At 34.0% G+C, this 26,624-nt stretch overlaps 2 protein-coding genes and 1 pseudogene across 2 annotated transcripts; all 3 read left to right on the top strand.

Moving 5' to 3' along the window:
- The first annotated feature begins 401 nt into the window (after positions 1-401).
- Positions 402-2,999, top strand: LOC124824867 (9-cis-epoxycarotenoid dioxygenase NCED1, chloroplastic). The gene has a single exon (XM_047297366.2). It carries the CDS (start codon positions 720-722, stop codon positions 2,571-2,573), a length of 1,854 nt encoding a protein of 617 aa, XP_047153322.1. The 5' UTR covers positions 402-719; the 3' UTR covers positions 2,574-2,999.
- A 12,257-nt stretch (positions 3,000-15,256) lies between these two features.
- On the top strand, positions 15,257-15,753 carry LOC124824865 (calcium-dependent protein kinase 28 pseudogene; annotated as a pseudogene).
- Positions 15,754-23,896: 8,143 nt separating this feature from the next.
- Positions 23,897-25,574, top strand: LOC148201431 (tripeptidyl-peptidase 2-like). The gene is made up of 5 exons (XM_088108891.1): positions 23,897-23,985; positions 24,690-24,762; positions 25,224-25,309; positions 25,381-25,432; positions 25,509-25,574. Exons 2-5 carry the CDS (start codon positions 24,718-24,720, stop codon positions 25,572-25,574), a joined length of 249 nt encoding a protein of 82 aa, XP_087965017.1. The 5' UTR covers positions 23,897-23,985; positions 24,690-24,717.
- The last annotated feature ends 1,050 nt before the right edge of the window (positions 25,575-26,624 follow it).

Below are 26,624 nucleotides of genomic sequence, written 5' to 3'. Positions count from 1 at the left end.
TTGTAATCCATAAACGTGAGAGAGTAGAAGGGAGGGAAGCGTGTGGGGCAATGGGATGTGACGTGGGGAAGATTTGAATTTGAAGGGAAAGAAAAGAGAGAGAGAGAGAGAGAGAGAGAGCATGAGAATTGGCCACGTGTACTGTGAAAGAGGGAGGAACGCGGGGTTCGACGTGTGCAAAACAACAAATGGGTTCCCCACTCACTCACCCAATCCACACTCAAAAGCCCATTATGATACTTCTCCACACTAATGGGCCTTTATTTTATCTCTCTCTACCGTTTTTGTTGTCACGAATTCTGATGTGTGATTGCTCTGAATTGAAGGAACTTTCCCCATATTATAATTATGATTAATATTAAAAAAAATAATAATAATAATATTATTAAAAGCATAGAGAGAAAGGGAAAGAAGGGGGTAGGTGGCATTGTAAGAGGCCCCTATGACCCACCTTGTCCCATTCACTTATTGGGCAATCCTACCTTTTATGAGTCCCTTCCTCCATTTTCTTAATCCTACACGTGGTCTTCTCCTACATGTCTCACTTAAACCTCCATCCTCTCCTCCCTCTGCTTACTATATAAATACCCATATCTCACTCCCCACTCCCCCCCAACTCACTCCCTCACACACCAATCTTCTTATTCAAGGACAACACAAAAACATATTCACGCAAATTCTTACTTCCTTCAACCTCAATCAAAACGAATTCAATAACCATGCCTTCGACAGCTTCAAACACTTGCTTTAACACCACACTCCCGTCTCCCTTCAAAGACCTACCTTCCACTTCTTCTCCCATAACCTTTCTTCCTCTAAAGAAAAGATCCTCTTCCAACACCATCACATCTTCCCTTCAAACCCTCCACTTCCCCAAACAGTACCACCCAACATCCACATCCACACCCACACCCACACCCACCACCACAATACCAACCCCAATCAAAACTACCTCCCCCTCCACCTCCACCACCACCACCACCCCGTCCAGGGAAACCAACCCTCTCTCTGCCACCAACCAACCATTACCTCAAAAATGGAACTTTCTCCAGAAAGCAGCTGCCACAGCCTTGGACCTAGTCGAAACGGCGCTGGTCTCGCACGAGCGGAAACACCCGCTCCCGAAAACGGCGGACCCGAGGGTCCAAATCGCCGGGAACTTCGCGCCGGTGCCGGAGCATGCCGCGGATCAAGGACTCCCGGTTGTCGGAAAAATCCCCAAATGCATTGACGGCGTCTACGTGCGCAACGGCGCGAATCCGCTCTACGAGCCTGTCGCCGGGCACCACTTCTTCGATGGCGACGGCATGGTCCACGCCGTGAAGTTCACCAACGGCTCCGCCAGCTACTCCTGTCGCTTCACAGAGACGCAGCGTCTCACGCAAGAGAAATCTTTAGGCCGCCCGGTGTTTCCCAAGGCCATCGGGGAGCTCCACGGCCACTCCGGCATCGCGCGCCTCCTCCTCTTCTATGCGCGCGGCCTCTTCGGACTCGTTGATGGGTCCCACGGCATGGGCGTGGCGAACGCCGGTCTCGTCTATTTCAATAATCACCTCTTGGCCATGTCCGAAGACGATTTACCCTACCACGTGAGAATCACTCCTAACGGCGACTTAAGCACCGTTGGCCGTTACGACTTCAACGGCCAGCTCAACTCCACAATGATCGCCCACCCGAAACTCGACCCTGTCGACGGCGACCTCCACGCGCTCAGCTACGACGTCATTCAGAAGCCTTACCTCAAGTATTTTCGTTTCTCCCCCGACGGCGTCAAGTCCCCTGACGTCGAAATACCCCTGAAGGAGCCCACCATGATGCACGATTTCGCCATAACGGAGAATTTCGTCGTCGTCCCCGACCAGCAGGTGGTCTTCAAACTAACGGAGATGATCACCGGCGGCTCCCCAGTGGTCTACGACAAGAACAAAACTTCACGGTTTGGGATTTTGGACAAGAATGCGAAGGACGCGAATGCGATGCGGTGGATCGACGCGCCGGATTGTTTCTGCTTCCACCTCTGGAACGCGTGGGAGGAGCCTGAAACCGACGAGGTTGTGGTGATTGGGTCCTGCATGACCCCTGCGGACTCCATTTTCAACGAATGCGACGAGAGTTTGAAGAGCGTGCTGTCTGAGATAAGGCTGAACTTAAGGACCGGGCAGTCCACTCGCCGCCCCATTATCTCCGATGCCGAACAAGTGAACCTTGAAGCCGGCATGGTGAACAGAAACAAGCTCGGAAGGAAGACTCAGTTCGCGTATCTGGCTCTGGCCGAGCCCTGGCCCAAAGTCTCGGGCTTTGCGAAAGTTGATTTGCTGAGTGGGGAAGTGAAGAAGTACATGTATGGAGAAGAAAAGTTCGGCGGGGAGCCTCTGTTTCTTCCAAACGGGCAAGAAGAAGATGATGGGTATATTCTGGCATTCGTGCACGACGAGAAAGAGTGGAAATCAGAGCTGCAGATTGTGAATGCCAAAAATTTAAAGCTGGAAGCTTCCATCAAACTCCCCTCTCGTGTTCCCTATGGTTTTCATGGCACTTTCATTCATTCTAAGGATTTGAGGAAACAAGCTTGAAGCAGTGAATGGTTAAACCGAGGAGAGATTTAACTGAGGGATGCTTGCAGATACGCCCCCGGAATCTACTCCTCCTCCTCCTGTAGTTTTCTGTTGCAGATTTTTATTTTTATTTCTTCTTCATTTTTTTTTCTTTTATAATTTGGGGTTAAACTTCGAGTGAGAGGTTTTGGGGACCAGCGTGTAGCTTTTGGATGTAGTTAGCAGTGAAGCTCAGCCGGTCTCTGCTTTTCTTTCGCTCCAAGTGCATGTAAGTATAAGTAAAAAAAAAAGAGGGTGCATATATAGATAACATATATCACAGTACTATAGAATGTGATATACTGTCATGTGTTACGGTTTACTGTAAACTTCTGTTCACCACTACAGTTTTCTGTTGTAAATATCAGAAATAATTAATCATATTCTTCTTGTTTTGTTTCCCTATTTTTATAATTGTCCCTCTAGTTTCCTTCAAATCCTTGTCCTTCTAATGATTTGCAAGAAAGAGAGCAAATAAAAATAAAAAGGTCTTCTCTGAATTCATTGACTACCTGCCTTTTCGCTTGATTCAGTCTCTCAGTTAAAGGGAAATAGTATATTATTAATACGCTACAGTTAATTACTTTTTCAAAAATTTTATTATATTATACATGACAAAATTTCCAATGTATACGATGAAACAATTGTTTGTTTATTTATGCTTCGTACAGGTTCGTGTCAGTTGATCCATGGGTAAAAAAAAATGTTGTTTGTTTGTGCAGTTAAAAGGGGAAATTCCTTGGAGTAAAAGACGTGTTGACGAAGATGGTATGGTTGGGTAGCACATGTTAAAATGGTGAGAAGTGAGTGTCCAATGAGAAGCAAACAATTGGGCGAGAGCAACTTCTGCCCGCCATAAGTTGAAACGATGAGTAAGATACACGTACATGGCAATATAAATAACTGTCAAATCGTGGCTAGAATATCTATATATCTTCAGGTAAGGTGGCAAGTCAACTTGCAAGTTGAAACTTGGAACTGAGGCACAAGATTTTTAACGAGAATTAGCTTGAAGGAAGTTAGCGAGCAATGATATTTATATAGTGATCTTATAAACGGTGTTTGATTGGTGAAACCAAAGAGAAAAAGGGGCATACAAAGTCAAGGGAATTGGGGGTGTTTCTATTGGTAGATTGTGGAGATAACATAAGTTGACACAACTATAGACCACAGAGGCCTGACAAACTCACCATATATATATATACATATATATATATGGTTTTATTCCTTGGCTTCAATTATTGTGGAGGGGGCTCTCCACATGTCAAAGTGCTGTGCTTTCTCTCTATGGAGGGTCCAACTTTGCAAAATTTTCATCTCCAAAATGAAACTTTTCATCATGTCAAGCAACCAACTTGGAACATTCACAACAATGTGCCCTTAGTTGTTTCTGCAGCAATGTGATTCGGCATGTGTGTGTTTTATAGTTCCTTCGTTCGGTGCTAGCTTTTGCAATTTGCAATTTGCAATGGGTTTTCATTCCTTCACTCATAGTGCAGCTATTGTCATGGCCATTTTTTGTTTTTATCTTCATAAGGGACTGATCATCGTGCTTCCTACACTCACTCACTCACTCACTCGTGTTGAACCCAATAACTCGAGCTTTGAAGTCACACCCTGTCATGTATATACCCATCATCATGCATTAATTCATTCCCCACTCTCCATCATATTTCAAACCAGACAATATGCTTCTACTGTACAAAAACATTTCTAAACACAATTCTAGGAAACTTTTTACATAATTAATTAAATCTCAATCACAGTCACCTCACTAATTAACCCCCCTTAAGAAAAAGTAAGTTAGCTAGGACTAAAGCTGATTTATGGTTTATCGTTGCTGATGAATCTTGCCTGTTGGGTCCATGAAATGGAATATGTCTGTGGAAGGAAAAGAACCAACAATTATATCAGTATTAAAGTTGATTTCTTTGTCACCGAAAAAAGAAATTATTCACTAAAGTTGGTTCCTTCTATTTTTTTTCCAACACGTGGCAGCCTCCAATTTGTTTATGTGGAAGTTAGTTATCCGTCAGATTTTTGTTTCCCAACACAGTAAGTTCTCCTTTTCGTTAGTCAATGTGCTACCACTTTGCTTTTACGTTTACGTGGAAAGAATTAACATCATGGCTCTATATTAAATGTTAAATTCAAAATAATAAATAACCAGATATTTACTTTACACTTTGTTTCATTTCTGCAATGCCTTTCTTCATAAATAATGTTGCATTTGGATTTTGGACATGCATTTTAAAGCACGCTGCGTGTTTCTTTCTAGTCAGTAGTCAGCAAAAATGGCTTGTGATGTGAAAAAAAAGAGAGAAAACGTGGCTAATATAATTTACCATCAATCTCTTTTTATTTTATAAATAGTACTGTTACAAGTTTTGTGTCGGCTTCAGACATGTTACACGTGATTTCTTGTCTCTTTATACTTATTTTTTTTAATGTTGTTAAGGTTATTGAATGAGGTCATTTCTATTTACATAAATATAGACAAAAGTGAGAATGGAAAAAGAGCTTAAAAAACCAGAGAGTCCTAAAGCAATGAGTTACATGATTATCATATCTTTAACAAAAAGACCAAAACATTGTGTAAATGAATGGCTAATCATAGAAGTGCATTAGAATAAAACTCCCTGGTTTACAATTTTACTTTGACCAGTAACGACATTTAGTGTTCTTCGTTAGAAGTTGTCATCAAACAATTATTAAACCCACCAAAAGACTTGCAGATTGAGTGAAGAGTTTTAAATCAAATTTTCATTGCATTTCGGGCATACTGTAAAAAGGTGGCAGGTTAAAAGGTGGCAGCAGGTTGCAGAAATGTTGTGGTTTCACACTTTCAATTTCGCAAGCAACCATTTTATATTTTATATTTTTATATATTCTATTTTTTTAGTGTGATTTTCTTCATATTCGGTCAACACATATCTTCTTGTATTGACACATTATCTGCCCTACATGCGAAAATAGGAAGTCCCCAATATTCAGCATGTTCCTAAATTGAAATTTATTTCACTATGGTAGTTCGTGGTTATGTCATACCACTCTGACACGGTTCCACAATCCGTATCAATTAAATACTTCTATATATATATATATGATGATGTGAAAAAAAGAAAGTGTATCTACATGGAAGATACTCACGAGGAGATGATTGGAAATCTAATTATGAGTCAAAATGGGAATGTAGAACATTTTATAAGACATGAAAAACTCATTAATTCATTGTTTTAAGATTTTTGGTAGAAAGTCGTGTCAATTCTTTATATGGTTGAACTTATATTTTATTTGGTATTGTGTTTCTCCGGTGAATCCCCTCCTTGATAGATCTAACAATGGTATTAAAGCCGATGATTTGTCTTGGTTAACGGCTCAGACGAGTATAATTGTCTCTATATCAAAAGTCTTCCTGACGAAGGGTTCCAAATACTCGTAGTTGTGGTTGATTGGGAATGCTTCCATTGGAGGAAAATGTATCTATGTGAAAAATACTCACTCTTGAGAGGAGGTTGTTGGGAATCTAAAAGTAAATTAAAGTCCCACGTTAAATAAAAATAAGAAAGTAAAGTATTATATAAAGATAAAGACTCGTCATCTTAAGATTTTGAACAGAGAGAAACTTATATCTATTTGGTAATATTATCAACTCCGACCCAATACTGTAAATAAATTCCAATAGTAACAGTAAACAAGTTGAACTGACTCCACCAAATTAGAAAAACATTGCAACACAAATTCCAATGTGTGTTTTAACCCACAGAAGCTGCTACATATTCTCGTACCAGAACTTTTTTCATTGCCCATATCGTGAAGTTCTATGGTTGTGGTTGAGTTCAAGCTTCATGGAAGAGCTCGGAGGTGTTTGGCCACACAAACACAATGAGTGAGTGAGATAACAACGACAATTTCATATGGAAAAATAAACAACAAGAAGATATTGTGCAGCATTTAATGTTACGATAGTTACGTGTAACGGTGATTCGGTATCGTGCTTTTATTATACGACTATGAAATATGTATGTCTTGACAAAATTATTACAGTGTATTTTCCCTTTCCTCTAAAATTGCATGCATATATAATGCACGTTAAAATGTTTGGATGCATAAATTTGTTGTTTTTAATTTAAATTTTATTAGTATATCTATTTTATTAACTATTTTTATCTTAAAAAAGTTTAATAGCACCACGATAAAAATGGTAGCATCTATACCCTGATAGGTTAATTTTATTATAAATAAGCTTAATAGGTTAGTGTAGAGATACATTTTCTCGTGCCTATTTTATAATTAATTAAAATTTTATAAGTTAAAAAATGGAACTCACAAATTTTATGATTTTAGTGAAATTTAGATAAATGCAAAAGGTGTGTTTTTAAAAAGAGTATATTGTTAACTCTTATCTACTAAGCTTGGTGGTAACTATAAGACAAATTAAATTTGAGTTAGGACCCTATTTATTTGAGTCTTTAGACTCATACTTTTATGAAGTAACAACATCTATTATAATACATAACCTACGGTAATTAACTTTTGTATAAAGTACTTCTATTCTAATCAAACATTGTGTAATAATTTATAAAAACTCATAATACTGGAACATAATTAAGTATTTTACAATTATATGAAATAAGAATGTAATCTTAAAAAGTTATTTCATAATGCCAATTTTAACTAATAAAATTGTATATATATATATATATGTTTTTTTCTTTCACTACAAGCATTTGAAATAGAAGAGGAAATGGCAAAAGTTTATGATTTTCAACTAATTTAAACAATTAATACAAGATAATATATTCAAAAGAATGTCATAAAACTGGGCCTGTTCTAAATCTAATCATTGAAAAAATATTTAAACTAAATTTGGTTCTACTCTGATCTCATGCACATGACAACTGCAAAATTGAACAAGAAATAATGAATTTGAACCACACATAAACTAAACCTTCTATGAGGATAAGATATATATGAATATATGTATATGCAGCTACGTTTACTTCCAACAATCATACTTTTGTGGCCATGGCTCCGGTAAAACTTTACTCAATTAACCAAAATCATACTTCAACAATCAAAAGGCACAATTTTTATGTATAAATATGGATATAGATATGAAAGTTTTTAAATAACTTAGAAACAAAGGAACCCTAAAAATACTGAATTTAATGTTGACACAAGTATATATATGAAGGTGCAAAGGTGAAGGTATGTAAGATTCAGGCTATTAGGGGACACATGTGATGGGTTAGACCTATGAGACATTATTTTCTAAAAGAAAAGTTGATACATATTAGACATTAGTTATTGGTTCACGTCAATGGGATAATTATTTGGAGTCACTTTTAATAGATTTTGACATTCATGGGTATTATTATCAGATAAGATATGTACATGCTTCCTCTTTCAATGATAACAATAATATCTCTAAACTGTTTCTGTTGGAGTTGAAAAACCAAAGGATATTTTTGGGGATGTTCATGTTACATTCATTCCCCTGTCCCATCTTCACATAAAATATAATAATAATCTTCCTTTTTTCTTTTTTCTGAAATTTTAAATTCTCTCATTGTTGATTGAATTTGGCTGACTTAGTGGGGAGAGAGTTCGTGGGTTTTTAATTTGGGTTGCTCGTTTATTAAAACAATGATGTTTTGACATTTTGAATGCATTAGCTTTTCTTACTATTTTGCACTTATTAGTAAGTCATTAATGTGAAAGTCCATGCCTCACTTACACTTTATTTCTTTTTTATTTCTATGTCTATAAACTTGTGTTTCTTTGGAGGCTTTGGATCAATTTTTAGTTTTTGATCACTATTTACTTTTTTTTTTTAAAAGGAGTGAACATTAAGAGAATCAAGAAACTTCTACCTTACCTTTTAAGTTAGTATAGTTTGCTCAAAATTACTTGAACACTTTGAATACGTGATCTATCAATTGCTTGTATTGATATACCATTTAACGAATTTCTAATCAATCAATATAAAACTTATACCCTCCAACACCTCTCATAGAACTCTATAGAGAAAAAGGAAACATATAAGCTAAGTTGTGAATTCTTGAAATGGGTAAATTTAAATTTAAAGGAAATAAAACATGGAAGAAAGAAAGTTTTGAAGGTTTGCTTCTTTTGTTTTTTTCACTTTCATTTTATTCAAACAAACAAAAATATAATTATTTGTGTTTTTTTTCCTTACTCGTTGTAACCATTTATAATACAATCTCCATTATTTCTTTTACTTTTTAGAATTTGTCACTCTCTTTTTTTTCTTAAAATAAAAAAGGGTCAGATACAATATTCATGGCATTATGTTATTGTTTCCTAAAACAAATTCACAAATGCATCTCATTTGCATACAACATTTAATTAATAAAATTATTTCTTTTACATATTTTTTAGACTTAAATCTAAAATTATCACCCACCATCACACTACTTTAAGAGGTGCATTGAATCATATCTTGAATGAATATAAAATCTTGAAGACACATGTGAGAACATTTGAATGTTAATAATTTGAAATGTTAAAAAGTGGATGTAGTTCGATAACGAATAGAACAATATATCAAACAAATAATAAATATTGTTAGGATAAATTCTAATTATAACTATCTGATATCATGTTAAGAAGTAGATTTTAAATCTAACTTAATCTCATAAATCGGTTTTTAAAATAAAATTTATATTTAATTATATATTTTAAATTGATCTTAGTCGAGTGGTAGAAAAAAAGAACATGGAGAATATGAAATGAAAGCCGCATTTGAGGAAGATATCGTTGTCAGGTGAAGGTGCAGCCAAAAGTGAGATATTAATGGTGAGTTTGTGAAGATATGAGAACCACAAGTTGGAAGAATCTGGTGTGACCCACGAATGATCCTTTCCTTTCAACTCAATGAATTCCAAAGTCCTAAGAGAGAGCCACTGACACAAATTGACTAATATTTCTTATAAACACCGAGAACGCCGCTTTCAACTGTAGAAACGTCTCAAACCTTAACTCTCTCCTTGCACATGCACACCGGAATATTGGATTTCAACCTCTGATTGCTACGTTAAAACAAACACCCCACTCTTCTCTTCTTCAAAATAAACATTCACTTTTTTCTTTTTCTTTTCATAACATTAATTATTATCACTTTAATTTCTTCTTCTCATAACATAATTAAGGGAGATTGGACAACAACCATACTTTAATCAAACTTATATATAAGAAACTAAATTCAAAATATTTAAATAATGCTTTTTGGCTCTTATTTATTATATTGTATTCAGATATTTTTCAATATATAAATTGGTGTAAATGTGGTTTTATATGATGCTCAAATTTCTAATTCATATTCGTTATAAAACTAGATGATTGTTCACTTCTCTCGTAACTAATATTTGTTTAAGAAATGTCTAATATCGTGAAGAAAAAAAAATGTATTTTGGTTCTTTTCCTATTCGTATGATATATTATCAAACTAATTATCTGATGAATCGGTACGTAACGTGTATAAAAGCATAAAATATGGCAACGAAATGGAAAAAGAATAGATAGTGAATTTATATATAAAAAAAGACGTTGATGGTAAAATGTGTAAGTAAAATATTAATATTTAGTTATGTTTTTTAATGTCTAAAACTAAGGTTAAATTTAATATTTTAATTTCTCAAATTAACATTTAATAGAATTTTTTTTTTCAAATTAGAGATTAAAACATCTTTTTGAAATTTGAAAGATCCGAGCTGAATTTTCACCCCAAATTCAGAAACTAAAAGACGATTAAACGAGATATTATAAAACTAAAGTTGTGCAATATAATTTTTTGATGACCTTGAGAGCTTGTTAATGTGATGCATGTGAAGATAGAATTAAAATTTGTTAGTATGTTGAAAACCCGTTGAAAAGGAGTCCCAGGATTGAATAAAGAAATAAAAAGAAATGCAATGGTGATTGAATAGTTTATGAATATGATATATTAGGCAGCAATTAATGAGATAATTGGTTGAGATAAACGTCAACTTCTTCCATGGGATCAGTGGCCAGTGGATAAAGAGAATGGAAGTGCAACAAAAGGATATAAAATTGGACGTAAATGGGAAACTTTTCATCTTCTTATCAAATGGAACATGACGACCGACATGATGTATTCGATTACCTAATAAGCATTATTTAGGTCTATAAAATTCATTAAAAGTTGCAACTAAATTTCTTAACCCTCCCAAAGGATCCAACATTCCTCAATTAGCATGAATTAACATGCGTCGTTTTGCTAATCTTGAAGTGCTATTTGGCATTAAAATTATAGCTTCAAGATATATTATTATATACTAAACTAAACAAGTCACATCTCATCACGTAACACAAGTTTCTGCCAGTTTTTGACTCTCACATACACATACCACATACCACATTCAAAGCTTGAGGCTTTTATTAGAATTGAATTGTTAAAAGGCACTATTATTATATATAATGGAAGCTATGTTGTTATCAATATGTCGCGTACGTATGCCTAAAAATTCATCAAACTTTTCTTCCCACATTCAACACCTTCAATAGGTTCCCTTATCTGCAATTTTACCCACAAAAATAATTTACAAAAATAAGCACCAAAACACATTATCCTTTCTTTCACACACACCACTTCTTATGTTACAATTTTCTTTCGGGTTCTTTAATGAATGACTTGGTTAATTAATGCCAAACACTGCCAAACTTTGTTTCTGTGGTACCAAACATTATACTAAAAGACCTCCTAACATCATTAACAATGTGCTAAATTTCACAAGCGTTGAAAGGTAAATCTATTTTATTCATCAAAACCATGATTTTTTTTAAGAATTGAATTTCAAATTTAATTCAAGTAAAATTTGTAAACATTTATATACTATGAAATCTTTTATTTCTAGTCAATGTAACATCTCTAACCTCACGCTAAAAAAAAAAACACACACACATATATATATATATATATATATATATATATATATATATATATATATATATATATATATATATATATATTATTTATAGGTTTAATCATTTTTTGAAATTTCTAATTTTGTTGAGAATTTCTGAGTTATTTTTTTATCTCAATTAGATCCTTATTTTTGAAAAATTAAAGCAATTAGGTGCTTGCCATTAGTTTCGACACCGTTAAAGGAGGTGGCACGTGTCAGTTCCTGATTTTTTTTGAATGTTTTAATTATTTTTTATTTTATTTTATTTTTTAATTTTTATTTATTTTTAATTTTTTTAAATAAAATTTTTAAAAATTACACGTGTCAAACTGATATTGTGCCACGTGGCAAGGATAGTGTGACATGGTACTGGTACTAGAAGTACCATGTGTCATTGTCAGGTCATGTGTCATTGCATTAGTCTCAATTTGGTGCCTGTAATTTTATTGCGTCTCAATTTAAACTATGTATCTTTATTTTGTCTCAATTTAGTCTTAATTTTAAAAATTAAACAATTTTGTCCTTCTTCAAATCCAAAAAAAAAATGTGTATAAATCTTAACAAATATTTTTATTAAAGTTGATATTTTTATTAAATATTTTTAACAAGATTAAGTTTAACAAAATTGTATATAAATCTTAAGAAATGATATTTTTGGCCTTACATCATAATGTGCCCTTTTATTTTCCTTAGCAATCTATTATGAAAAAACCTCTAGTTTGGTCTTTCCATTTTCAATCTTGGTTGGTTGATAGGGACCATTGATGACAGACATCCCACACACCCTTGTCTACTGATTCCAAAAAGATTTTCATCCTAATTTTCTAATAGGGATAGTTCTCACCAACAAACAGTGTTGGCCTGTTTTTGGAGGCCCCTTCACCAAAGGTTTGATACCAATTGTTAAAAATGTAGCCTTTATATCTCAAGCCAGGAGCGATGGGGAATGGGGCTTGTGGGGTGTGAATTGGGTTTTAAAAACTTTCACAATTTCTTTCAAATCTTTAATCTTGAAATCTCATAACAAAGGTATTTGAATCAAGCAAGAATGAAAGACAAGAATCAAGATAACCACACACTAAGATTTATACTGGTTCAGTTCTTTGAATGAGCCTACATCTAGTCCTCCTTCAACAACCTTAGTTGAAGGAAAATCCACTAATAAAGAATTTTAGTCAAGAATACAAAATATCAAACTCAATTTGTATCCTCACCAACACTCAAATACAAATCAAACTAACTAAGAGAGGATCACAATATTGTCCTCAACCTTGTCTTCCCAGCAAAGGTTACAAGTTAACAACAATACATATGGAATCTGAAAGCACACTCAATAGTGCAGATATTACAAATATTGTAGAATTTTTTATGCTTTAGAGAGTTCCTTGTAATCTCCTTCACAAATCTTACTTGAAACCTCCAAGAAACGGTTTTGCCTTGTGCTTGTACTCAAACTCAAACAATTGTTAGTATATTGCAAAATGAATTTCGTGTTGAGTCAAGTTTTAAAACTGATTTGTATAGAAAATCACATTCTTTTGCAGTTTAATCGATTAGGTTAAAACGTGAATCGATTTGGAAATTTTTTTTGTTTTAATCAATTAGGTTACTAATGTAATTGATTAAAATACCTAGTTATGCTTTGTTTTGCTTCTTCTGTCTTATTTTAACATATTAGATTACTAATATAATCAATTAGGTTAAAGTTTGTTTTAATTTATTAGGGTACTAATGTAATCGATTAAAACAGACAGTTTTGTCCAGTTTTGTTTCATAAGAATTATGACTTACTTTAACATATTAAATTACTAACTTAATCAATTAATACTACCAGAATTATGCAAATTTGAACTATTTAAGCCAATTTCACTTATAAACACATGATATATGCATCTTATTGTTCTCCTATGATTTTAAGCAATTGTTCTATCAAAGTTATTGTGTAAGAGAGAACTTATTAATCAACTCATAGTCAAAAAACCTTTCATCAACTTGTGGAGACCAAAGTTCCCTTTCAATATCCTAGACTACTTGGTCCAAAATTATTCATATTCTAAAAACTTCATATTGACACAAGATGGTCCAAAAGAGAGAGAGTCTAGACTCATATTTCACAAAACGACTTCAACATTTCTTAAAAGTGTTTGACCATAATTAGAGGATATATCATAAACGATAGACTATGAACTATAATAGTGATTTTCAGACATATGAAAACACGACGAACCAAGAATGAGACTATTGTTGTTTGACAAAGGAGCACACAATAGAAAATGGAGACAGAATCGAAAACTCATCGTTCCAAGAAGAGATAGGCAGTGGTGTTTGCCAAAGATAAGCAACTAAGAGGCTGTGGTGTTCCACGATTTCGTCGCAACTGAGCAACTTTTGATTTAATGAACGCATAAAAAAACAATGAAATTATAATTTCTTTTCTAGCTCAAACATAAAAATATATTTTTTTAAAAAAATAAATGAATTACGGGTTAAGTGAACTCAACCTCACTTGAATATGCATAACCTATTAGTTGAATGAATCCAACCCATTTCCCCTTATAATTAAAAAAAAATTCAATTTCTCAATCAACCCGATTCAAATCCTCCGAATTAACAAACTAATTCTGACTTATTATCATTACATACATGGAACGAGATCTATTATCATATCTCACTGTATACTATTATTTGACATTATATACGATTAAAAATAAATATAAGTTGCGACAGTCGGTGAGTATTATTTTGATTAATTGAGTGTATATATATATATATATATATCTTTCTGATAAATATTTTAGCTTAAATTTTTTTTTGTATACTTTTCAACTCGTGTTTCTTTTCTTCTTTTATTCATTCTCTATATCAAGTTTTTGATTCATGCATTTACTTTTCCATGATTTTACATTGCTTTTTTAATTTATGTTTCTCACGTTTACATTTCAAGTACTTTTTTATCTTTTTGACCACTTTACTAAATATCTGACCTCTTTCTCTTTCTAACATGATTTCTTAAAGTTTTGCATTTACAATCTAAGCTCTTGTTACATTCTAACGATATTTTTTTCCCTTTGCATTTTGTTAATTTTAACCTTTATTCTGTACAATTTTGAATTAATCTGATTTAATATTTTTAGGGTTAAATATGTTTTTCGTCCCTTTAAGTATCACACGATTTTGGTTTTAGTCCCTACTCGAAACTTTGATGGTTTTTAATCCTCGTAGTTTTGAAACTATTAGTATTAGTCCTTAAAAATGGACGGCGTTAAGTTTTAGTAGATGTGGCAAACAATGATGCCCAGCTGCGCTCTGCACTCTCTGCCACGTTGCTGGCCAATAAGAATCTGACACTCACGTGGTCATTCTCGTTCTTCCTCCCTCACCTGATGACGGCGAAGATCTAGGTTTTCGCTACACTGCTCCCCCGCCTCTATCTCTCTCCAGGAACTCTGCTAAGTCCACTACAACTCTCAGATCGCCAGACCCCGTCCCGTTATCGCTCTCGTTCAAAGGTCCCTTTTGACCTTTCTTTCGCCCTTTTCTTCCCTTCTTCCTGTGCATCCCAGTTCACACCCGTCTCTTTCTTTGCCAAACGAATCACAAATGCAAGTGCTTTAATTACTATTATTATTATAGTTAGATAGATAGATATTTTAACTTTTTTAAAGCTCCTCGTGATTTTCATCTTTTAAGCGTGTTCGACCCTCTCCGACCATGGGAATTTGCTATTCCACCACCAAAGTCAGCGGCTCCAATGGCAACATCGTCACCGATAAGAAAAATCGCAAGCGAACCGTGAAGCCCGAATCTCCGACGGCGGGGGCCAATCCCGAACGGTGCAAGGCAAGTGCGCGGCAGGTGCCATGCGGAAAGCGCACTGATTTCGGTTACGACAAAAATTTTGATACGCGATACACGCTGGGCAAATTGTTGGGACACGGCCAATTCGGTTACACCTACGAAGGAATCAACAAAGCTAATGCTGATCGTGTTGCCGTTAAGAGGATCGATAAGAGTAAGGTATTTTCGTTCATGTCATCGTCGTTTAAGTCATGACTCTTACGATTACGAATGAAAATTGATTGGAATTTAGTGCTTTTGATTCTTTGTTGTATGTAATGTTAGGAATTGATTTTTGATTTTTTGATTCTTGAATTTAATGGCAGATGGTTCAGCCTATAGCTGTTGAGGATGTTAAGCGAGATGTTTAGCAGAATCGGACCGCGACAGGAGATGGCGATCAGAGAGTTGTAGTGGACTTAGCAGAGTTCCTGGAGAGAGATAGAGGCGGGGGAGCAGTGTAGCGAAAACCTACATCTTCGCCGTCGTCAGGTGAGGGAGGAAGAACGAGAATGGCCACGTGAGTGTCAGATTCTTATTGGCCAGCAACGTGGCAGAGAGTGTAGAGCGCAGCTGGGCATCGTCGTTTGTCACATCTACTAAAACTTAACGCCATCCATTTTTAAGGACTAATACTAATAGTTTCAAAACTACGAGGATTAAAAACCATCAAAGTTTCGAATAGGGACTAAAACCAAAATCGTGTGATACTTAAGGGAGGAAAAACATATTTAACACATATTTTTATTCAAAGCAGTTGACTATGCATGATAAGCCTTTTAAATGTGGAAATTGCTGATATATCAATGTCTCATCATGAAGATTTGAATGAACTGATCTTGAGATTCGATTTGCATCTTATGTACTTTGTGATTGCCACATTAATTGGACTAATAATTTATAATTAAATTTTTTAACCTCATCTTAGTAGATAAAGTAATCAACTCTTCATCATAATTTGAATTACTCAACCACATCGCATTCAATTCAGTTATTTGTTCTTATTTCTTCTAATCATAGTATTCACTTTTTTTTCTCACATTTATCAAGTGTGCCTAAATACTTTTGAAACAAAAAATGTCACTCATTTAACACTTCGTCTCTAATGGTATTGGAGGAAGGACCATTTCGATAAACAGATATATAACCATATGAATCAACATATGCTTTAAATTAATAAGGTCTCTATTTAGTGTTTACCTATTAATTAACCTTTTCTACATTATATTTTAATTTAATTTCTTTGTATTGAACACTTTGCAAAACTCAATTGACACTAGTAAAAAATCACGTTTTAAACTCGGACATTATGACTCGGTTTTTATGGAACCGAGGTATATCAAAAGGCGGTGGCAGACTCGTAATTTTAAAAACATTATATGCCTCGGTTGTTAGGCAACCGGTGTCTAAAGAAGATACTGATTCGGTTCCAAGAGTGAACCGAAACCTAATCCTCGCATATCAAAGATACTGCCTCGGTTGGAAGATAGAACCGAGGCATATTGGGCTTGTGTGCGCGCCTTATATCCAGAGCCAGAAATTTTGGGCCCGAAAATTCTCCTCCTCTTCCCCTCTTCTCTTCCTCTTCTCTTCTCTTCTCCTGCGATACCCCACCTCTTCTTCTCTTCCTCTTCTCCTGCAACGTGCGACGACGGTGGACGGAGCGAGGACGCGGCGGTGGCGGCGAGGACGCGGCTGCGGCAAGGACGCTCTTCTCTTCTCCTGCAACGACCTCTTCTTCTCTTCCTCTTCTCCTGCGACGTTCGATGACGGTGGACGCGAGGACGCAGCGAGAACGTGGCGGCGGCGAGGACGCGACGGCGAGGACGCAGCGGTGACGGAGGGAGGTGACGGTGGGCAGAGTTGCGCTCATAGAGGGAGCGACGGGCAGATCTGGGCGCGACGAAAGGAGATCTGGCTGTCGGAGGGCAGATCTGGCTGTCGGAGGGCAGATCTGGGCGTCGACGGTTGAGGTGGCGCGACGAAGCTGAATCACGCCGTTGGTGGTAGTCGGAACTGCATGGTCTGTGGCAGATCTGTGGGGGAGATGCTTCTGGCTCTGTTTCACCGAAAAGGAAGAAATTTGGGTATGCCCTATGCTTTGTCACACGCATTTTGCTTCTCTGGTTTTGGAGATTGATGACACTGTATTGCTGATTGAGTATGGACCGCCATTTGTGAGACGCATTTTGCTTTTCTGGCTTTGAACACTGTGTTGCTGAAATTGGTTTGGGAGCTGAAATTGGAAGAAATTTTGGGAGAATGACAGTGTTGCTGAAATTGGTTTGGGAGCTGAAATTGGTTTGGGAGCTGAAATTGGAAGAAATTTTGGGAGAATTATTGGGATTGTTTGGCATCAGAGAATGAATGAACCGAGAATGAATGAACCAAACCATGAACGAATGAACGAGAGTCTGGATAATGAAAAAAAAAATACACTCTACTGCCTCGGTTATTTAAGAACCGAGGCATATTCCTGTCTCATTTTATCCCGGACTATAACCGAAGCATAAAGTTTAACCTTTTTACCTCGTCCAGATATACCTCGGTTGTAGAACCGATGCCTATAAACATAAACAACCGAGGTCGTTTCTGTTTATTGTAGTAGTGTGATTACACTGTAATTGAAAATACAAAAATATAATGTGTAATATATCACTATAAATTAACCACTAATTTAGACATGAAAAATAGTTAGCATCGACTAAGTTAAATACTAGTTTATAAACTAAAAATTATTTATATCTAAAATCATTTTTGTTATTAATAAAAATTTCTCTACCAAAAAAATTATATTTTATAGATAGATATTTATTGCGACGGTCTAAGATCTGTCGATAAATTTAAATTACCAACGGAATACCAACAAAACATATCTTAATATCACTTCGAATCTTTCCAAAATACCACACATTTGTCTCAATCCAACTTTTGTAAGAATGCAACAATATCTTCCGAGACGGACAACACAATGTTATGTGCCAATGAAAGAAAGAAAAGAGGAATTAGGGTTTTCGTGTTTTAAGAATTTAGGATTTTAGGGATTACTAGCCATATGAATGGAGTGAAGGATTACTTACCACATCAACAGACTTTATGAATGTCACTATCAACGTAGGAAGAACGAATTAGGTCATCACCATTATTGAAAAACTCTATGACTAAACGCGACATAATGGTGAGTGAGATGAGAGAGTGAGGATAAACAATGTTAAAATTTAGCAGTGAACGACGACAAGGGAGAGTTTTCGTGAATTCTATTCAACATCACGAAGGTAATAGTGATGGTTAAGTCAAGTTTGAGAAGTGATAAAATTAAGTATAGTCTAAGAGTGGGAAAACAACATTTTTATTTTTTTTAATATTTAATTTTGTTGATATGTATGTAAAACCTTCCTCCACCTCCTTCCACCTCCCATCACCTTTCTCCACCTCCCACCATCTTCCTAAACATCGAATAACTTCAAAAACACTATTTAAATCACTTATAGTGATTTTATATTTTCAAGAATATTTTATTTCTTCTTTAAGTTAATAATCCTTCTATAAATCATTGAAAAATCTTCAATTATCATGCTAGGATTGTCTATAGACTTATTAGACCATCTTTCATTATATCCTTTATACATGATTTATAAGCTTGTTCGTGCTTCAACTACACAAAACACAAGTTAGAATTGAATTGTTTTAGAAGAAAATTAAGATTAAGAATTCCAAATTTGCTAGAATATATATATATATATATATATATATATATATATATATATATATATATATATATATATATATAATATTAAATAGGATTAAAATTATAACTGCACATAATCAGCCAATTTCACGTGAAATCAATAATTTTACTTCTTATTGTTCGCTTATATTGTTCAACAGCCTAAAAAGGTTATCTTTTTGTAAAAATATCAAAGTGCTAAAGCTTTAAAGTTTTAAATTTTAAATTTTAAATTTTGTAATACGTTTAAACAACTTTTCTATAAATACCTTTAAAAAGAGACACATAAAATAAATTTTGTTTAGTTAAAATTAATTTATGTTGTAAAAACAAAAATTTACAGAAGTTGTATGGCATATCTTCTTCAAAAGTAAATTAAATTTTTTAAAAATTTATAAAAAATAATCTAAACAAATCCATCCTGGGAATACAATTGAAAACCATAAAAACCCATCCAAAAAGTTCCCTGTAAGCACTGTAACATCAACTCTTTCCCAACGATAAACAGATAACTGCTGATGTCACTACTTGACGTCCCCTCTTTCGAGAAGTTCATGAATCTCACACCTTCTGCACTTAGTCCACACACACGTAGCTTAATTTACCCTAACAGCAATTTTTGTTCTTGGCCCTTGAAGAACTTGGGACTCAATTCATCCCAAGATATATTTAGAACGACAACGTTTGCAATCAAAATTTAAGGACAAACATGATTCATAAGTAAAAAAAAAATTCTGTGACTAGAATCGCTATTTGTAGCCCAAGAATCGCGTATGTAAGCTTTGTTTTCTTTAACCATGTTATTAGTATAGATTATCAGTCTTTGTTAAAAATATTGAACAGACACAAAATAATTATTTATTTTTTGACATGATTTATTTTATCTATTAAATAAGATAACCAATGAATGTTGGTTGGATACGTGTGCATGAGCAACCGAGTCGAGTCACATTCTGCATGCAAAGACCAGAGGACACGAATTTTCCAAGTAACAGCTAGCAATGTTAAACATGAACAGCAGCAAAGTTGGCTAAATCTTTATTCAGTGGTCCAATATATACACAAAGGATTAGCTAAATCTAACTAGCAATGTCTGTAGCATGCATAGCGTTACACCTGTCAACAAGGTTTCAAATTGGAGCAACCAATGTGTCGACACTGCAACTGCGAAATTTCAAGATAATTGCAGGGAAAAAAAGCTGACGCAGTGCTTACTTGTAATCATGAACATCTCAGTAAACGCAAGATCTCTGTCATAGTTATAGCTGTAGAAAACGAATTTAAAATTAGATAAGAAAAAATCCATTATTTCCTGGACGTGCAAAAATGTTGGATATGTGTGTTAATCGCAATGGATCTTACTATGCACCATTCCTGGTATCTTTAGATATTCTGATATCTACGATACTGTTTAATTAAGTTTCCCTCACTTTTGATTATACACTATTATTTATCATTTCTAATATTTCTAATCAATAAATAATCATCAATTACTTTAGATTAGTTTAGTATTTACACTACTCTTAGTATTACACGATTTTGTCTATATTTTCTCAACTCCAAGAGTTCAGTCGTCAGTTATCAATGATTGCTTATAAATCGTTCAAAGTATTAGTCTCACAGAGAGAATATGATTACAATTCAAAGCAGTCTAAACACTCTGCAAGTGTTTTTCTCATCACTCTTTTTTTCCCATCTTACACAAGTAAGCAAATGATATAGTAAAGCACTAGACCGATGTTTTTCTTTTGCTTTTTCTCTCTTCTCTCTAAATATAAGTAGATATTGCAATGAGGCTTAAAAGATCTTTTCCTTTGTTTCACTCTTTCACTATTTCACTCTCTCTTCTTTCTTTTCTTAAGCTCTTCTCTTCATTTGAGAAATTTTGATTTAATAGCTCAAATAGATTTCCTTGCTCAATGGATGATGAGATATTTTTATATCTTTATATTTTCTCTATGCTTCATCATTTTCTTCTTGTTTCTTCTCGTCTTCTATTTATACACCTTGATGATATAGTCGTTATGACTATGCTTGCCTTAAGATTTGATAATATGATCGTTTGACGAAGCTTGTCTTGATATCTGGTCTTTTCTGGCTATTGGTATAGATGTCTATCCTAGGATGGAGTCTTTTGTCAAAGCAAACATACTTTTTAGAGCTCTTGTCCAAAGCAAATTTGACTTATCTTTTTGGCACGACTTTTGATAATCTTATCAGCCCTTCTTTTGTATTTTTCTTTCAACGTTCATTTTTTATACTTATAAGATGAGATAGATGAACGTTTGTAGCAATTGTCCTGCACAAGATAGAAGCATTTTTAACAAGTATGTCCTATTTTTATTTGCTTTAGTGTATTAAATGTTTTCATCATTTGTTCAAGATTTTGTGTTTTCTAATGTTTCTGTGTTTATGAGATTAGTTGGTTTTGTTTAGTTTGTAAGAGATTTCTTGGTTGGTGCTTTACATGTTGATTTTATGATTTGTTTTGACATAGGTATTATGTCACTATTTTCTAGAGGAAGGTCATTGTGTGAATGTCTTTCATGTTACCTACTACTAATTGGATTGGATTGATAACATATTTGTTGTCTTTGAACATTGAGCATTTAATGGCATTAAATGCTTGTTCAAAACAATAGGGTGTTTTTTTATTTCCTAGTGTTAGGTAGCTTTTCACAATTAAGCTCTTTTCTAAAGATACCAAGTGTTGTATAAAGACTTTATCATTAGACAAAGTATTGTTTAAGCTCATGGTATCGTTTAGCCAAGTAAACACTTATTTCGTATTTATCTCTTCTTAGACGTATTTATCTTTTAGTTTGTTTTCACTACAAGAAATATTGAAATTATATACGGATTATTATATACGGATTTAAATCCGTATATAATTTAAATATTTTATACGGATATTACATACGGATTCTAAAAAAAATTATATACAGATATTATATACGGATTTTCCGTATATAAATTCCATACATAAAGTTGGCGCGTAGCGGCGGGAAAATTTCATAAGGATATATCCCCTGGAATTCCATTAACCGTATCTAAGTAGAATGAAGTATATTATATACGGATTTCAAAAAAAAAATTTAAAAAAATGTATTTTTATTAATTAGAAGCTGAAACGTATCATTCACTGTTATCCCTCTCGAACCGTCGAGCTACTCTCTCTGAAAACCTCGAGCTATCTCTCTCCTCGAACCCTCGAGTCCTTTCTCTCTCGAACCCTGGAGCTGTCGCCGTCCCTCTCTCGAGCCGTCTTCGCTCTCCCTGACCCTCTCTCCAGCCCTCTTCACAGTCCCTGTCTGTCGTGCTCTGCTTCTGTCTCCTCTCTCTCTGTCGAAGTGTCCGTCGTGTTCCGGCGTTCACCAAGCAATCTCCTTGTTCGTCGGGTGTCGTAGTTGGATGCTGAAGGAGTATCTTCATTTGGTAAGTAAACCCTAATCCTAATGCTTAGTAATCGATGAAATCGTTAATCGCGAACCCTAATCTTTTTCGTTGTTTGTTTTATTTGACACATTTGTGGTTGGTCTCGCAAGCCGTGGTTGGAGTTTAGGAAGCATCGATTGAGGCTAGTGTTTGTCAGTGGTATGTAGGACTGAGACATATACCATTTGATTATGAAGGCCCTTAGTGAAGGAACCAAAGGTGAGTGAGTTCCTTTGCCTTTTGAAGTTTCTTAGATGCAGAAAAAATTGTTTGTACTGTGTTCTTTTGCTTCATTTGCTTAATAATATGTTGTTACAGTTGTCAATAATTTAATAATTCTAATTCCTAATTTGTACACCCTACATTTCGCAGTCTAATCATATATGCAGCATATAAATAGGAAACATTAATGAGAACAATGTTATAACATGCAGTGTGCATAAATGTTAGCTTAATCTTTTCTCAAACAAGGCTATTGCAATGCTTTCAATTTGTATGTGTATTTGGTATATTTTGTTTGGAGAAAAACATGCTAGGAGCTTTACTGTATTCCTTTGGTATATTTGTTGTCTGTAGGTCATCTAGCATGAAATAGGCACAGGACAAGCAATGCATGAGTGTTTTAATGGAAAATAATAATTATTTTTTAATTAAAAAGGTCTAAGGTCTAACCAAACAATAGAAATTCAATTGAAACTATAGAATTAGCGTCTGTTAAAAGTAGTTTACAACAACTTCAAAAAGACAACATCATAGTTACAACGTCATCCTAAAGGAAAATTCACTATGTTGAACTACAATAGAATTAGGACAGATATTTGACTTAGTTTTTGCTAAATAATGTAAATTTGTTGTTCCATTTTCTGAATGAAAATTTGTTTTCTCCTGTTTCTAGTGTAGTGGTCGATCCTTCCAATCCTTCTAGAAAGTATAAATTGTTTAGGTTAGATATTCTTTTGCTCATTATTATGAAAAATAAGATGCATTTAGCATGGGTTCTTATATAGAAATTATGAGTTTTAATTTTTGCAACTTTTTTGGGACTAAATACAATTTACTAATAGTCAGGTTGTAAAGTAGTGGGACTTATAATCTATTGGGTGAGAATGCCAGTGTAAGCCTGTAATGGGATTTGCCAGATGATATTTGATATTTTTGGTGTATTCCAACATCTTTTCTATTTGGGTAGCACTTTCACATGTTTGGAAATACTTTTCTCCAAGGAAATTATCGCATATTTCTTTTAGCTCCCAGAGAAAGCTGAAAAAAAAAATAAAATGTCCATTTCTCTAAAATCACATATACCATGTCTGTTTATGATATATTTTATATCTCGTGCTTTATCTGTTTATGATTTGTAGCGTATATATTCAAGTGGAGATGTCTATCCAAGTTCTTCTAATCTTCCCAAAGGAGAGTATACTTTACAGTTATATTTGAGGTACATGCCTTTTCTTACCATAAACCTGGGATGAGAGTGCACATACTTCTTAATAGTATTAGTTCACTACTAGCATTCATCCGCTACTAATGAATTGAAATATATTTCAAAATTTACAAAGTCAAGTAATGTCCTTAAATATATTTCAATTCATTGGTAGTAGATGAATTCTAGTAATGAACTAATACTGTTAAGATAACTTGAAAGGTTGATTTATTTATTATACTTCTAATAAGAAAGCTAGCATAGCACAATTTGAATGTTTCTTGATTCATAAAATATTTATGCATAAAAGATCATTCAACTTAGTCCCTTACTGATAGAATACCAGTTGAGCAGAATTCTTAAATCACACAAAATACATACAATACAGCTGTATTTACTATGCGAAGTATGAGGAGACAAAACAACCACTTTTATCTATATTCCCCCTTATACATACTTTTAATAGCATTGGACTTCTCCTTACTTTGTCGTAAATTGTCAACATAACGGTTATATTGAACATATGCTAACAATATATAGCTGCTATGATACTTATGATTAAACCTAATCTAATAATAAATTAACTCCTATTTTCTACCATTAACTGCCAAAATGAGAGTTATCATTACACTTGTATCTAATAAAATATTAGTTCTCACGATTGTTCTCATTGGTTCCCGTCACTTGCCTTCATAATAGTTCATAATTATTTGTTTCAGGCATGACAATGTGCAGATTTTGGAAAAGATGAGGCACTTGGTGTTATTCATTGAGCGAAATTTGGAAGAGAAGGTAGTTTATCATATCAATTTTAAGTATTTCACAAATGAACAATTGTTACTGAAGTCTAGAAGAGCTTTTCAACTATGATTGAAGGTTTTTGAAGTAGCTTTGAGAATGTAACTCATGGTAAAATTGGGGTCGAGGGACCATAAATCTTATCGAGGGTAGAGTTTTGAAAATATTACTAAATGGTATTTTATCAAATCACGTGGCAGCTGTCTTACACAAATCAGATGATGTGTTGGGTTAGACGTGCCCAAATTAAAGAAGCTTTTGCCTGGATTCTCGAAGTTTTATAATTCTCCAAATGTTTGACACTTGTGTTTGAAAATAATTTGTTTGTAGATGCCTTTATCAAAGAGTGCTTCTGCTGTCTAGCCGTAAATAATTCCATGTGGACCACTAGACTTTAGATTAAGTATTCTTTCTATCTGTTGACTGATTTTCTTTTTATGTTTTGATTGTTTTAGGATGTAATTCGGTTAAGCTTTTTCTCTCAACCTGATGGCCCACTGATGGGGAATGGTTCCTTTAAGTCCTCATCACTAGTTCCAGGGTATGTGAGTAGGTTTGTAGCCTTGGTTTAAATTTCTTCGTGTAATTGTGTTGACTTTTGGTTATTGGCAGTATAAAAGAAGGGCTGTATATTGGTCCACCACAAAAAGAAAAACTTCCCAAGGTACATTGTTATCCCCTGTCAACATTTCAGATATTGCTACTGACAGTATATAACGGTGTTTGTAAAATTTCTGCAGAATTCTCCACCCGGATCTGTATTGCTAGGGACAATTTCATATGGGAATCTATCATATCATATGTAACTAAGGATATTGTCTAATTACATGTTTTCTTTTGAAAGATTGACGAGGACAAGGGAAAAGGTTCTTCCTTATCTTCCAAGAAGAATGTTACAGAACGCTTAAATGAAGAGGTACTACGAAAAGTCATACATTAGCAGAAGAACTTCCTTTGGTTATTTGTTTTCTGTTTTTACTTAAGGTTCAATTCATGCTCATTTTTGCATAACTTTTCTTAAGGAAATTGTGTTCTATTCGATATTTGCACCTTATAAAAATTCAGCATTTGAAATATTAGTTGACTTCTTTTTCATAATATTTTAGATAAAAACTCTTAAGAAAAGAAAATAAGAAAAAATCTGCTGAAAATTCTTTGCTGTTTTGATAAAAATGTTGCAGGAAATTATTTGATGTTTGGATATAAAAATGCTGCAGAAAATTGTTTGTTGTGTTGATTCAAATGCTACATAAATATTTTATTGTATTAGTTGGTTAAAATCTTGTTTAATATATATTTGTATAGTGTGGATGCAGGGCATATATATTTATTGTATGGGATGTTAGTCTTGATTGATATATTGTTATATATATTACATTTATTACGTTATATAAGCTAAGATAAGTTTTCGAAACCTATGTCTTATTTTTGATAAATGTTGAAAGTTTTCAGTGAATTATATCTTTTATTAAATAGTTGTAAATGTTTATCTATATTAGATGATTTTTGGCAATTTGTTAGTTATGTTGACTTTTATCAGAAACTCATAACTATTCAATGCAGATGCAGATTCAACTATTTTTTTTTATAAAATCATAAATTATATACGGATTTTTCCGTATATAATTATATACGGATTTTATATACGGATTTTCCATATATAATTATATACGGATTTTATATACGGATTTTCCGTATATAATTATATACGGATTTTATATACGGATTTTCCTTATATAAATTATATACGGATTTTTCCGTATGTAAATTATATACGGATATATCCATATATAACTTAGCTACGCTTCTTTTATATACGGATTTTTGTCCGTATATAATCCGTATGTAATATCATT

Source organism: Vigna umbellata, chromosome 3 (genome assembly GCF_029865625.1).
Source record: "Vigna umbellata cultivar VRB3 chromosome 3, Vumbellata_1.0, whole genome shotgun sequence".
Lineage (NCBI taxonomy): Eukaryota > Viridiplantae > Streptophyta > Magnoliopsida > Fabales > Fabaceae > Vigna > Vigna umbellata.
This window is presented reverse-complemented; position numbering and strand designations above follow the sequence as displayed.